This window comes from Oryctolagus cuniculus, chromosome 1, assembly GCF_964237555.1.
Source record: "Oryctolagus cuniculus chromosome 1, mOryCun1.1, whole genome shotgun sequence".
In the NCBI taxonomy this organism is placed as follows: domain Eukaryota; kingdom Metazoa; phylum Chordata; class Mammalia; order Lagomorpha; family Leporidae; genus Oryctolagus; species Oryctolagus cuniculus.
The window spans coordinates 80,147,950-80,163,837 of NC_091432.1; the positions used below are offsets into that span (position 1 = coordinate 80,147,950).

The 15,888-nt window shown below is 37.2% G+C and overlaps 1 protein-coding gene across 2 annotated transcripts in view; it reads left to right on the forward strand.

Annotated features, from left to right (window-relative positions):
- Positions 1-15,888, forward strand: part of TYR (tyrosinase) — a 103,509-nt gene that overhangs the window by 10,332 nt on the left and 77,289 nt on the right. For both annotated transcript variants that reach the window (XM_017342912.3, NM_001082077.1), the window contains exon 2: positions 5,580-5,796. In XM_017342912.3, coding sequence (XP_017198401.1) covers positions 5,580-5,796 — 217 coding nt within the window. The remainder of the gene's footprint in view (positions 1-5,579; positions 5,797-15,888) is intronic.

Genomic DNA, 15,888 nt, shown 5'->3' on the forward strand with positions numbered 1-15,888 from the left:
GTGGACATTACGAGCAGTGGTTTAACCCATTGCACTACAACACCCACTCCTGGTATGACATTTTAATTACTTAGAACTGCTACTTGATACTTATGAAAAGATCTTATTTCAACTTAGTCATGTATTTTTAATCATAGCTTATTCTTTTGCCTACAGGTTTAGAATTTCTTTTCTGAAATGCTTGTACTAGAATTGGTTCAGATTTTGGAGTTTTTCAGGTTATAGAATATTTGTATGAACATAATGAGATATCTTGGAGATTGAACCAAAGTCCAAACATGAGATTCACTTATGTTTCTTAACTACCTACCATACACACAGCCTGCAGGCAATTTCATACAATATTTTCAGTGTGCCTGCATTTTGACTACAACCTGTCACATGAGATCAAGTGCGTAATTTTCCAGTTGTGTCATTACGTCAACTCTCAGAAAATTTTGAACTGTGGAGCATCTCAGATTTTAGATTTTTCACTAGAGATTCTCATCCTTTTTAAGCAAAATAATTTGGTGGAGGATTGTAAACTCATTTAAGTTCCGAATCACATCCTTTTAACTTTTAGCTTTTTAAAAAAAAAGCTTAAGTCAGAGTCAAGGATGTCTGTTATAATGAATTATTTGCCTTGGCATTAAAAAAGTAGGTGGGATATTAGATGCATTGTAAGGAGTGAGCATGCTTAGTCATGAGCAGTCATGGGATGGAAAAACAGAAGCCACACTCAGGGAGGAGTAGGCAGTCTGACGTTAGCAGCAGATCACACAGGATGTAAGCAAATGGGGAATATTTACTGGATCCAAGATTGGAGGTATAATTAATGTGAATGGCTAATGATTTCTATGTGAAAGACAATAGAGAATAAAATACAAAATAAGACTTACTGGGTTTTGGCTTGAGCATTATGATTCATGGTTTCCAGCTGAGCTGCAGCACGGTTGGTGTGAAAGGAAATGCAGGGAGAACAGGTTTTTGGATTTAAGAGCTATATTTCAGATGCATGTGAGACAATATAGAAATATGAAGTCATAGATGGGTATCATACATTTAGAACTTGGAAGAATGGGTTTGCATTAGAAATAGGAATTTGAGGATCCTTCTCTTTGTATATGCAGTGTAAGCCATGAAGCTGGGTGATATAGCTGAAGGAAAGGAAAGAACAGAGAACAGGCATGAGCCCTGGACCTGGGCCAGTTTCATAAGCTTTTACAGCCCCCACAGTGTTCCATGCTCGGAAGCGAACTCTACACTTGAGGCTTAATGATCTGTGGCCTCGAAATTCTTAATCATTTTATATTTGAATTTGTGTTGTGTAAATGAAGTCAGAGGATGAAGGAGCATACTCTGGTGGCTTAGGGCCTTGACCCACATGTGTTGCTATTCCTGCAGTTCCTCTGCCTCCTCGCAAAATGATCTTTGCCTTCCTGGAATGAGTCTTGGCTATCGCTTCCACGCCCTGGCATTAGTCCAGTGTAGTCTCTCTCCTGTCTGTCCAAGCCTGCTATTAGGAGGAGGTAGGACATATTCCACTCTTATCCTTTCTGGTAGGGGCTTTGGTATAAGCAAGGGAACAACAGGATTGAACATGGGCCCTGTGGTGTATTGGTATGGAGCCAAGCAGAGATCCTTTGTATCCACTGGCAGCACCATAGTGGAGTGGGCAGAAAATTACATGAAGCTTCTCTTCCCAAATTCTAGACTCAACTGCATTTCCCTAAAAATCTTATGCTGAAGCCCTAACCTTCAATGTAATTTTTTTTTTTATTTGGAGATTGGACCTTAAAAGAATTAATTAAGACTAAATGAGTTTAGAAGAGTGGGCTGTAATCAAATAGTACTGCATCATTCTAAGAGAGAAAGAGTCACAGAAGTTCTCTCTCAGGAGCAGGCATTTAGCCTGGTAGTTAAGACAGCTGTGTTCCACATTGGAGTAGCCATGTTCAAGCCATGCCACTGAACTCCTGATTCTGGCATCCTGCTGACACAAATCTTGGGAGGTTCAAGTAATTAGGTTCCTACAACACGTCTGGGAAACCTTGACTGCATTCCCACCTCCAAGCTTCGCCATTTGCACATTTGGAAAATAAACCAATGAATCAGAACTCTAGCTTTGCCTCCCTCTCTCTATTTTATGTCTCTATGTCCCTGTGTCTCATATAAGTATGTTTTTCAAAAGGAAAACAATATGTTCTCTCTCTTCCCCCAATACCCACTTACACAGAGAAAAGACCATGCAAAGACACAGATAAGGGTAGCCACATACAAGCCAGAGAGGCCTCACCACCTTCATCTCGGAACTTGGTATCATGGACTACAAGAAAATGTCTGTTGTTCAAGCCACTCAGTCTGTGGCATTTTTTTTATGGTAGCACAAGTATATTAACACACCCAAGTACTAAAATATGGCATGGGGGTTTCAATCCCATCTAGTCACTGTAAATTGAGACACTGTGCCCATGGAAAGGAGGTATTCATATGTCCCTGTCACACGTCAGGAACTCACATTTTCATTCTAATGGAGTCACTGCAAATTACATAAGCCAGGCCTGCCTTGGGCACTACATATGTAGGTAAGATACATGAGGCAGAGCCAGTAACACTGGGAAGAAGGAGCCAGAGGGAAAGGGAAAGGAAAAAAAAAAAAAAAAAAACCTGGAAGGATGTGACTGAGAAAGCCAGTGAACAGAAGAATGCGTGAAAGTGAAGGAGGGTGGCTGAATGGTGAAAGTCACGTGACAGGGTGCTGCCAGCTCAATTTGACCCAGCAGAGAGGGAGCTGCTGAAATACTTGATCCAAACTCCCTCTTTTCCTGTCCCCTGAAACCCTGTGCTATCTCCATTAACCAAACCCAAAGAAAGCCAAAGGTCGAGGTAATCAGCTTTGTGGTCCCTGACATTGAGCTTTGCAGAGCACACACCTGGGTGAAGAATAATAAGGGCTGATGAGAGAGACACAATACAGATGACACAGGATCAGTGAGGAAGCAGGTACATATCAGGAAGGAATTGAGGGACTGCTTTAGAACTTTGGCTTTTGTCTTGGCTATAATTTACCAGCTTAATTTATTATCAGAAAGTTCCTAATTTTGCTTTTGGCTGTCACAGTTTCAGTTCTCAGAATGGGGCAATGTGGCTTGGCTGTGACCCAAGGTGCTGGGAGTCTGTGATGAGTCTGCCTCCCACAGATGCTCCAGAACTTTCCTTTCCTTTATTCTTTTCTGTCCTTCTCCCCATAATGTACCAAAAATTATCTTGTGAGTAATCCCTATATCCCAATCAACAAGTTTCATTCCATGTAATTACTATTACATCTTGTCTACCAATTCCCATGCAGGTGCCCACAGCCCACTTTGTCCCTGAGTTTATAATCTTTACAATCCTCAATATGAAATATCAATAGGACAAAATTCTATTAACACAGCTTGCTTTTATGACATCACATAGATGTTTACTAGGTTAAAAATCCATTCATATGTATAGAAAGTAGACAGCCCTGTCCTGCCACACAGCTAAATCAGTGTTGCCACTGAATAAATGTTTATTGAATATCAAGTGCTATTGCTTGTAGTCAGACTTGCCCCAAAAAGCACTCTCTTTAGACCTGAAGAGTTGGTTTTACATTTTTTAACTTAGTATCATTATTTCTGAGGTAATATTTTTAATTTATATTATAGTCACAGGATTAATGTTCCATTAAATACAGTGTTCAATAAACAAAAGTAAAAACAGCCTAGTTCATCAGGAATATAGGCAAAGGTCATAAACAATTATCAAACTGAACAAATGTTTAACTTGATCCATATACAGTAATTCTTTTTAAAAGACAGAATTAAAGAGAGCCAGAGGCAGATAGAGACAGGTCTTTCATCCACTGGTGCACTCCCCAGATGGCCCCAATGGCTGGAGCTGAGACCATCTGAAACCAGGAGCCAGGAGCTTCCTTTAGGTCTTCACACATGGGTGCAGGGACCCAAGGACTTGGGCCATCTTCCACTGCTTTTCCAGGCCACAGCACAGAGCCAGATCAGAAGTGGAACAGCCTGGACTGGAACTGGTGCACATATGAGATGTTGGCATGGCTGGTAGTAGCTTCATCCGCCATGCCACAGCACCAGCCCCAATATACAGTAAATTTTAAAATAGTCACAGATGATTAAAACTATAGTAATAAAATTCTCCACAATAAAAAATAAAGAGATGCCCAGGTTTACATTTAAAAGAGCAATGTTGAAAACCACTTCTCTTCCATTGATGGCTTGACCAGATTATAGTCATCATAATAATCATTATAATCAAAGGTATGTCATATCTGGAGCCAGTTACAAACTACATACAGGAGAACTCTGTTCATTTTAATCTAGAAAATGCTTAGAAAACATTGAATGCTGAGTCCTGCTAGCCTGTGTATAAGTGCAACGTATACTGAAGGCGGAGTAAAATTTTTGAGTTATTCTCAGCACGACATCATTTCCCATATAGCCTAGAAAATGTCATGAATCTTCTCTGAATCTCAGCTTCCTTATTTGTAAAGATGAAACACTGCTGTTTGATTTAAATTAAGTGATACATGAAACATGCTTTCTTTAGACTTTTTCTTATAAAAATATGGGAAATTATCATTTTAATATAATTTTCCAGAGTCACATTATTTCTAGTTAAATTAAAGAACTGATAAAATTTAACACTCTAAAAAATAATCAACCAGGAGAGTCATTCTGCACATTAAAAAGCAGACATTTAGTGAAAAATATCAAGTCCTTATCATCTGAACATAATATTGATTAATAGTAATAAAACAAGGGGCTGGCGCTATGGTGCAGCGGGTTAATGCCCTGGCCTGAAGCACCGGCATCCCATATGGGTGCCGGTTTGAGACCCGGCTGCTCCACTTCCAATGCAGCTCTCTGCAATGGCCTGGGAAAGCAGTAGAAGATGGCCCCAGTCCTTGAGCCCCTGCACCCATGTGGGAGACCTGAAGAAGCTCCTAGCTCCTGGCTTCAGATCAGCGCAGCTCCAGCCGTTGCAGCCATCTGGGGAGTGAACCATCAATGGAAGACCTCTCTCTCTCTCTCTCTGCATCTCCTCTCTCTGTGTAACTCTGACTTTCAATTAAATAAATAAATATTTTAAAAATAGTAATAAAACAATATTCACTGAGTATTTACTATTAACTCTGCCATGTATTTTGGGCTTTATATACAGAGATACAATTGTTTCTATTATTAACAACCCTAGAATCACCATCTGCACGATGTTTAACATGTAATAATTGTTTCAAATAGTTGCTGCATTAATTTTCTCATATTATTATAACATGAAGTGGCTGTTATCTACATTTGATAGATGAGGCCTAGAAAATTTAAAGCATTTTCTTAAGTGGTGGATGCAAGACTAGAACGTTATTCTAGATTCATGGCTAATGCTACAATCTTCAGAAAGCTGCTCTCTTCAATGATTTATTTTAAGACGCTGCTCTCCCAGTGATGAGAAACCTAACTATGCTATCAGGGAATTCTAACCTTACTATCTTCTCCCCTTCACCCAGAGGTGGTGATAGCTTCTTAACATGACGGTGTTTTGTACAGATTATCTGTAGCCGGTTGGAGGAGTACAATAGCCGACAGAGCTTATGTAATGCAACTTCCGAGGGACCCTTGCTGCGCAATCCTGGAAACCATGACAAAGCCAGGACTCCGAGGCTCCCCTCCTCATCAGATGTGGAATTTTGCCTAAGTCTGACCCAGTATGAATCTGGTTCCATGGACAAAGCTGCCAATTTCAGCTTTAGAAATACACTGGAAGGTAAGTCCTTTATTTTCACTCATATTTATTTTTTTTTCTGAATTTGTGTTTATAATCTCTTACCTAAAGCCTGTAACCCAAAGTTGTCTATTTGAAAATTCGGAATTTTCTGAATTGAGCCAGGATATGGTTCTACTGACCTATATCAACAATGGGTTCTATAGGCCTATGTCAACAATAATCTTTACAGACACCTGGCAGTACCCTCTAATCAATCAAATTAACAGTGCTCCAGCAAAAGGTATAAACATATCCACCACTGAAATAAACAGAAACACCAGGCAGCCTATAGTAAAGTCAGGTTTACCCACTAAGAAGTACAGCACTAAACAAACTAATCCCGCTTCTGTTTTGTAGAATCATAGAACTATTAAAGTATTTTCCTTAATTTTAGGTTTGTTTTTGCTTGTGTTTGTTTTGTTTTGTTTTTACCTGCAATTTAGATTATTCTGAAGAATGGGCTCTGGGAAGAGAATTCATTCTCTTTTTTTTTTAACTTTTATTTAATGAATATAAATTTCCAAAGTACAGTTTATGGATTACAATGGCCTTTCCCCCCCCATAACTTCCCTCCCACCCGCAACCCTCCCATCTCCTGCTCTCTCTCCCATTCCATTCACATCAAGATTCATTTTCAATTATCTTTATACACAGAAGATCAATTTAGCATATATTAAGTAAAGATTTCAACAGTTTTCATCCACACCGAAACAAAAAGTGTAAAATACTGTTTGAGTACTAGTTATAGCATTAATTCACATTGTACAACATATTAAGGACAGAGATCCTACATGAGGAGTAAGTGCACAGTGACTCCTGTTGTTGACTTAGCAAATTGACACTCTTGTTTATGGTGTCAGTAATCACCCTAGGCTCTTGTCATGAGTTGCCAAGGCTATGGAAGCCTTTTGAGTTCTCCGACTCTTATCTTATTTAGACAAAGTCATAGTCAAAGTGGAAGTTCTCTCCTCCCTTCAGAGAAAGTTACCTCCTTCTTTGAAGACCTGTTCTTTCCACTGGGATATCACTCACAGAGATCTTTCATTTAGTTTTTTTTTTTTTTTTTTTCCAGAGTGTCTTGCTTTCCATGCCTAAAATACTCCCATGGGCTCTTCAGCCAGATCCGAATGCCTTAAGGGCTAATTCTGAGGCCAGAGTGCTGTTTAGAGCATCTGCCATTCTATGTGTCTGCTGTGTATCACACTTCCTAAGTTGAATCATTCTCTCTTTCTTAATTCTATCAGATAGTATTAGCAGACACTAGTCTTGTTTATGTGATCTCTTTGGAGAGTTCATTCTCTTAACTACAGAAAGGACACAACCTTGAGCCAGGTACAGTCTCTATCCCATCATCCCTCAAGATTTCTGTGCTTCGTCAGAGGCTTCCTCTGTAAGTCTGTACCAACACCTGGTTCACTTATCCTTCCCATCTACTTCACACTTGCATCTTCCCTGCAACATCTGTTCCTTCTTCACTGCTCATAGGTGACTCATGAAACACAGCCTGTTCAGTTTCCCTTAGGGAAACACAGCCTTAGGGAAACAAAATAAGAGTCGCTGAAATATCAGCGGCTTTGGGAAGACATAAGGGTGATACTTGTGGAAAGTCAGACAACAAAAAATTTAACACTAGACCTCTTACTTTCTAAAAATCATTTGCTATCCTACGATGTCCATAAAACTCAGTTTTCATAATTTCTCTCTCCTTACTATTTCTTTTTTTTCCTTATCTTGTTCTTTTACACCCTAACTTCTGTTGATCCAGTAAGTAGAATAGTTTCACTTCAGGGCCTTACATTCAGAAGGATTAAAGCCAAGGAAATCCCATCCTAAGGAGGAATTCTGGTGCTGCTTGTTAAAATAGAAATTATATTTATCGTTCTACAGTAACATCAGTTGCTAGCATTGTTTAAGTGCCATCTGCATACACAAGGCACTGTGCCAGATACTTCTTGTAGTGTTATCTCATGTAACTCTCATAGCCATTTGCTAAGGAAGATTGCATTATTATTCCCAGTTTAAAAGAAGAAAATAAGACCCATGATACTAATAATTTACCTATTACCAATTATTGAGCAAATTTTAGAGCTCAATCTGCACCTAGATTTGTCAAGTTCCATGGTCCTGGTTCCAACCACTGCACTTTGATGATCCAGGCTGAGTTTAGAGATTCCTGAAAGTCAATAATAACAATTTGGTCTCAACACATAGTGCCAGGGAGTCTCAGAGCCTATATCCTGAGGGTAAGGTTCACAATCTGGTAGTTGTAACCTGGGAGGACTCTATTTCCCACTGAACTCTGCTGCATTTAACAACAGTACCCCAAATGATGACATTAATGAAATTGCAAAGTGAGACCCTATCCTTGAAAGACTGAAGTATTTTGCAAATTCTTCAGGCAAATTTTTCAGCCGTGAGTGACAAGTTACCTGCTTTATTACTAAGGAACATGAGCTGGTCTCAGAAAGGCTATACCACATTCAGGAAAGCAGGAGATGCCAGATTTATTGCAAATAATTTGCTACTGGTAATAACTCACGTTTGTGAGTTATTTTCTTCTTTTTTCCCAAATAATTTATTCTCATACACACTCTAATGTGTTCTCTTGAGAAACAGAAAAGGTATAACATAGCATATTATCTGGCACATAGAAGGTGTCCAATAAGTATTCAATAACTAGAATTCTAAAAATTGCATCTAATCTACCACTTAGTTTATCCATGCCTGTTATTGGAAGCCCATGCTATGGTGAAGGAAGTTTGGAAATCATCAACTGAGTTATTATAAACATTTTTCTGACTGTTGCTTGTTGTTAATTTGATGTGAATGGAAGGGGAGAGGGAGTGGGAAAGGGGAGGGTTGCGGGTGGGAGGGACGTTATGGGGGGGGAGCCATTGTAATCCATAAGCTGTACTTTGGAAATTTATATTCATTAAATAAAAGTTAAAAAAAAGGAAAAAAATTTACAAAAATAAAAGTGGCTAAAAAGCACATATATACCTTTGCCTATATTCAATTATTGTTTACATTTTTTCCTGTTTGTGTCTCTGTATCTCTATCTCCAATTACATTTCCATCTCCATCGCTGTCTCCATCTCTATCTCTGTCTCTCTCCATATCTCTGAGTCATTTGATGGCAAGATGTACAAAATCGTAACTCTTTTCTTGGAGATTTATTTACTTATTTGAAAGTCAGAGTTACACACAGAGAGAAGGAGAGGCAGAGAGAAAGATAGGTCTTCAATCTGCTGGTTCACTCTCCAAATGGCCACAATGGCCAGAGCTGCGCCGATCCAAAGCCAGAAGCCAGGAGCTTCTTCTGGTTCTCACATGTGGGTTCAGGAGCCCAAAGACTTGGGCCATATTCCATTGCCCTCCTAGGCCATAGCAGAGAGCTGGATCAGAAGTGGCGCAGCCGAGACTCGAACTGGCACCCACATGGGATGCCAGCACTTCAGGCAGCGGCCCCACCCACTAGGCCACAGCACCAGCCCCTAATATAATAATGGGAATATTCTCATATAACTAGATATTTTTCAACATCAATAAGTTCTATACTGATGTTATGCTTTTATCCAATGTACTTTTTATATTCTTGTTTTTATTAACAGGCCTAATAATATTCTTTATAGCATTTCTCCTTTTTAGAATGATATTCAGTCTATAGTAAGGTAACATTTAATGGTTATGGTCCTTTAGCCTTCCTCAATGTGAATTATTTCCATAGCCTTTTTTATTTGTGTTTTTTGAGATTGACATTTCGGTGAATGCGGTTTGCCTTTCCATTTTTTAAATACAATGTTGTTCTCTTTGTGCTTGTCTGATATGTCCTCATGTCTGAATCTAGGTAATACATTCTTAGCCAGAATTCTACATGGGTGATTATAGGTGATTTTGTGTTTTTCTAAGAAGGCATCACAGCTGAAGGGACCATCTGCCTCACCTGAGTGGTGTTAATTTAGATCACTTGCTCCAGATATGATCCAATTTCCCTGCCATATAATTCTGTATTTCCATTTTCCAAGGAAAAAACTGTCTACATGGAGCATTTTTAAACTATGCAAATATCCCGCCTCTCATCACAATTTTCACCTATAATTAGCATCTATTGATGATTCTAAAATCATGACTTGTGCACTTAATCACTCATTTTACATTTATTAGCCAACATTCAGGATTATGTTAGCAAGAATCTTTTCTATCTATCTTCTATCTATCTTCTATCTGTTAGTACAGATTTATTAGTGAAGATCTGTGAGTAAAGTTTTTATTTTTCTCAATAGTATATAGTACATTATTGTGCTTAATTATCTTCATGCACCAATAGTCCCAGAGTTTACCCATAGGTACACTGTCAAGCTGGTTTTTATGTCTCTGTTTCATATCCACATCATTTTAAAACACTTTCTTTCTGTGGTAGCAAGCTATTCTAGACTGATTTTTTTGCCTGTATTGCTCAGGTTTAGAATCAACCATATTTCTAAAGAGCAACAATTTCTTTTACTGGGAAGGATCTTAGAAACCAAGCTGAGGGAGCAAACTTTGCTCACTTGAGGAATAAATTTTGTCTTACAACCTGGACAAAGTAGAGGTATGCAGTGTCATGGCCTACAAGGAGTGCCCAAAAAACATAGTAGTGGAAAAGAAGACTAAAGAAGCAAGAACAAAGATAACCATTGCATTCTACCTTGTCAAGAAATGCACATGAAATCAAGTTATTGCTTTTGGGTGAGTCTCTTGGATGCTGATGCCAATCACCCTGCACAAGCACACATATTGTTTTTAGCCCCAGTGAGAGATATGTAATGTACTTCCCAAAAGATAAATTCTCAGTAACTCCTAGGGTGAAGGAACTTTGGTGTTTTGACTTCTAAAATCATTTCTGTAACTTCAGCTCTCTTGTTAGATTTCAATGCTGGAGTTCAGAGTGAAGATGCATAATTTATACATTGTATAAGAGAGAAAATCTTGTCCTGAGATAAAGCAAAGAAAAATGTCTTCATTGTAAGAGGCTGTCTTTTGGTTAGGCTAAATATGTGTCCCTGTGGAGTTAAGGTTAATATAGACTATTACAGTGTTCTATTCTTCTAGTATACATTGTCAGAATCTATTCTCGGGCAAATGTTTGACTACTCATTATGTTCTGTATTTTGCAATTTACAAAAGTGTTAACATAAAACTAGTACTACTGATTGGTGGGACATGGGGCCTAGTGGTTTGGTGAATTGGTGAAAGCCAGTCAAATTGAATGAGACTGGACTCTGGCTCCACAACTTCCTATACAGGATGTTACCTGGAATAAAAGATCTAGTTTCTATGGACCTTGGTTTTGCAATCCATAAAATGTAGATAATAATGATGCATAAATTTCACCTAAGAACTAAATGAGATAATACCTGTTAGGTGCTTGGAATATGTCTTAAATAAATTGTAGCCATTATTTTTTAAAGATGTAATTACTAATTAGGTTTAATGGATAATTAGGAAATATGGAGGATAGGAAAAGAAATTTCTGGAGATAAACCCACAGGTAGAAAACATGTATGTAGATAAATAGGATTTCAGTGAGGAGTTTGAGAAGCCAGGAGATAAAAGCAATAAAGGTATGCCCTATTATTCAAATGCGAAAGAAGGTACAAATAACATCTTTACTTTAATGTTGTATTCCCAGTCTTAAGCATAGTGGCTGAGTACGTTAGATGCTATGAACCGTTCACTGACTAACTGATAAATCCAAGTATAAAAGAAGGCTAGAATCATCATAAAATTTACATACAGCAAAGATGGTATAAGATAAAATTAATTTCAAAGAATACCAAGCTAATCTAATCCTCTTAGGTGACAAAGCCTTGTTTCAAACAACTTTCCCAAATAACATAATTTAGGGCAATGAAAACTAATGATTGGGAGAGATTTCTCAATTTATTCAGCCCAACATGCCAAACTGTGCTGAGATACCCACTATGGTAGCATCCCTGTGTGGTGGCTGAAGGACGGGGAAAACATACCTCATAAAGAATAGGAAGTTCACTAGAATGACCCAAAATGTAGTCACAGAGAATTTAAGAACCATCCATGAACCTGGAGCCATGGACAATTGTGGAAGCACTAAGACAGAAAAATGACTATTGATTAAACAGTTTCTTCTACCAAAGAGTTCAAAATCTAATGATGAGGCAACACACAGATTCATAAGGAACACACAAGTGATTATACATATAAAATGAGGTAGCGACCCAGAGGAGCATCAGAAATCTTTTCCATGAATATAAAATTGGAAACTGTGACTCAACAAAAACAAAGGGACAAAGTATGCAATGGAGTAGAGGCATGAAAGTGTGATGCTGGTTACAAAAATGAGGATCTGTATGTGCTAAAATATTGAGTTTGCAATGGGAAATAATAAAAGATTTAAGGAGGTTAGAAAATACAACATATACTAATATTTTTCAATCTTCTCTGGAGGAAGAAACAGAAATCATAGGCTCCTAGATAATTAAGAAACTAAATCAGTCTCCGGAAATGTCTTTCTAATCTTCACTATGGAGGTATATAAAAATAAAGGAGGCATGTAAATCTCAGCGATAAAGGCTAGCTATGATTACCATGAAAACCCTATCTTTAAAATCATGATATAACATTCATATATTCAGGTATATATCTGAATACCTTATTTTGGAAACACTGCTATAGATAATGAGAATAATAAGAGTTTTTAAGCAGATAATTAATATGGCCCTCTATATTTCAGGAATATATGATGCCATTGGCCTTAACAGAATGCAGAAAGATTAACCAGTGAACTAGTGGAAAGGGATAATGGATGGTGAGGACTTAATGATAATGAGGGTAAAGATGAGTTGGGGAGAGCATGGTATTAGAAGCTCTTGATGACTGAATATGAGGCAGATAATCAGGCAACAAGTTGAGGATGATTCTGAAATACCTGACATTCATTTCTAAAATCAGTCCTAATTTTGTCCTCTTCAGGTACAAACCATTTAAGAAATCTAGTTTCTTTTCATACAGTAGCCCTTCTAAACTGCCATTTTGCCCTGCAGTCCTTCAACTGTTTCTGTTTCAACATGACTGCTAAACATCACTGAGAAGTATCTTACATTTCATGAGCTCCAGGCTTCAATGAGAGACAAAGGAAGTTCTGAAATTTAAGATGAAGAGTGTGTATATTTTCAAAGTCCACCTGGATGGCCACAAAGAAATTTGAAAGAGTGACCCAGTTTTCAGTCTTCGTTCATGCTAAATGATCACACAGATTCAAAAGCGAAATTCAGTTGCAACTGATAGTATAAAGCAGATTCCCACGGAGGTGGTTTAAGTGGAATGACACATTCTAGTGATGAGAAGATTCAGATCCTCTTCACAAGTCCTGAGGGAATCAAGAAATTGAGTGATTTTGTGTACATTGACTCAGAGGAAACAGAGGATGTTGGGAGAGCATTCATCCAGACTAGAAAAAGTGTCCTAAACCTGGCTGACTTAATTCCCCAGAATTACTGCCTTGGCAGGCAATGGTACTGATCAGAAAAAGAACAGGAAATCCCTACGTGCCAAACATTCTCAGTTCTCACCTATAATCTTATTTAATCCTTACAACAGTCCTACAGTATGTTACTATTATTTCACTAGGCTAATGCAAAATTCTCAGCATATATTCTAATAAGTTTAGGAGATAGTATATGTTTTCGCATTTTGAATTGACTATACTCAGAACATAGCAGGTTTTTGTCTTCTCTTCAAATTATTAGAGCAAGGAACACTTTGTAAGGAGTCAAACAAGGGTCAAGTGTCTTACTTTCCAAGCAGGTTTGCTTTGAATGCATCTCTTTCATTAGAGGAGAACATTGCTATTTTTTTTAAATTCCTGAAACAAACTAGGGATTGCTTTATTGTGAACAAATGTTTTGTGAATGTTTTGTGTATTTTGTTTTGTGTATTTTAAGAACCTGCCCTCAGGGAAGAGGTAATACTTTTGTAATAGGCTCACATTAAAAAAAAAAAAAAAAAAAAAAAAAAAACCATGAGTATGATTACTCTAGTATGAATGTCTGTCAAATTCAGTGTCTTGTCTCCCAAAGCAAAAGAGTGGCAAGAACATATTCATGTCATCTGCCCTGACAAACATTTTAGTTAGGACATATTAATAGCCTGCTAGAAGCTATCACTGTTTGAACATTTAGGAGTTATTTTCACTTTTGAAGAGAGATTTCTTGGAAGCCAATGACATTGTTGAGACATTTGGTAGAAACCCAGCTTTTGTTTCTTTCAGAAACAACTTTGAATAATTGAAAGTTTATTTATAGTTTTGCATAAAACTAGACTTATAACAGTAAGTGAAAATAATAATATAACCTGGACTATCTTTTTTTTAAAAAAATGGAGATTAGCTCCAAATAAATTTACACATTTTAAAATTATTCTTCCATCTCTTCTCTCTTCTTAATCATACTGGCATGCGATTTGTCTTTCATGTTGAATGTGAATATTGAGAAATTAAATTTATTTAAGGCTTTTGTTATATTTACCATGAATTAAAACACCCTGCTTCCCTCCTTCAGCAAAACACTCAACCCCAAAACCTTGTCTTAGGTGCCATTTCTAGGGAACCCAGCCTAAGATCCAACTGTTAGGATTTTTATTAATAAGTATGGGTACAAAGGTCAATGTCTCAGCATTTTTACTAAGATATGATTAAAATATCAAACAATGGAAAACAATCTAAATATTGAACCACAAATAGATAAACTCATATACAGGGACATTATATACATAGTATAAACAGAGTTTGCATATTAATTGATATGAGGATTTATGTATGTCATAATGTAGAGTATAAATGCATGTTACAAATAGCAGAACATTATAGTAGGATCTCGTATACAAATCAAGATTGTGTAGGTAAAGAAAAATGTTGAAAGATACTCTCAAGTCCATGTCCATAGTAGCATTTTTCATAGCCAAGAGGGAGCAACTTACATGTACTCTGTGGATATACAGGTAACCAAAAAGCTTTTATTTATGTGGGTTATATTTATAGCTGCTTACCATTTTCAAAACTAAAACTGATTTAACTGTGCATATTTATGTTATGTGTGATATCTTTGTATATATACATATATATATATAAACACCACATATTGATTAGTTAAATCAGCAATATATTTTCAATAATCATTTCATGTTCATATTGTGATGTTACTACCTTTTAAATTTTGATTTTAGGGGTGGTCATTTGGCCTAATGGTTAAGATGTTGATTCAAATATTCATCTATAGGGTGACTGGCATTGTAGTGTAGTGGATAAAGCTGTTACCTTGAGATGCTTGCATCCCCTATGGGGATAATCCACTGGCTGATCCACTTTTGATCCAGCTCCCTGCTGATATGCCTGGGGAAAGTATTGGAGGATTGGCTAAGTATCTGGGGCACTGTACCCATTTGGGAGACACAGAAAAACTCTTGGCTTCTGACTTGGGATTGGCCCAGTTCCAGCCATTGCAGGCATTTGGGGAGTGAAAAAGTCAATGGGGGATCTGTCTCTCCCTGTCGGTCCCTCTCTACCTCTGTAAATAAATAATGCATTTAAATAACTAATGCATTTCTTAAAAGAAAGACAAACTAAAACTGAGACATTTTGAAAATATTCATTGTTTAAATATAACAATAGCAATAATAAATGTATTATGCTAGTCTAAATCACATAATTAGTAAGTAAAATGGCCCCACATTATACTTTTTCTAGTAGAAGGCATCTGGATTATTATGTTTACTTCTTCACCCAATATAGTGCATGTTTTTCTGTTGGAGAACTTGAAGAAAATCCAACCTCATGCAATTATATAATTGAATGGGGAGCCTATCATTGAAAATATTTCAGATAACTATATATCTCCTTTTTCTACACTGAACTTCACAATTGGTAATTTCTTAAGAGTTTCATTTCACTGTCAAATCTGAAGTCGTATCAATGAACTGTTATACTTGCTACATTAGAATCTATTGTTTTATCTTCCATTATGAATACATATTTTACCAATATATGATTTTGTAATATCAAGCATGGATCATTTGCCA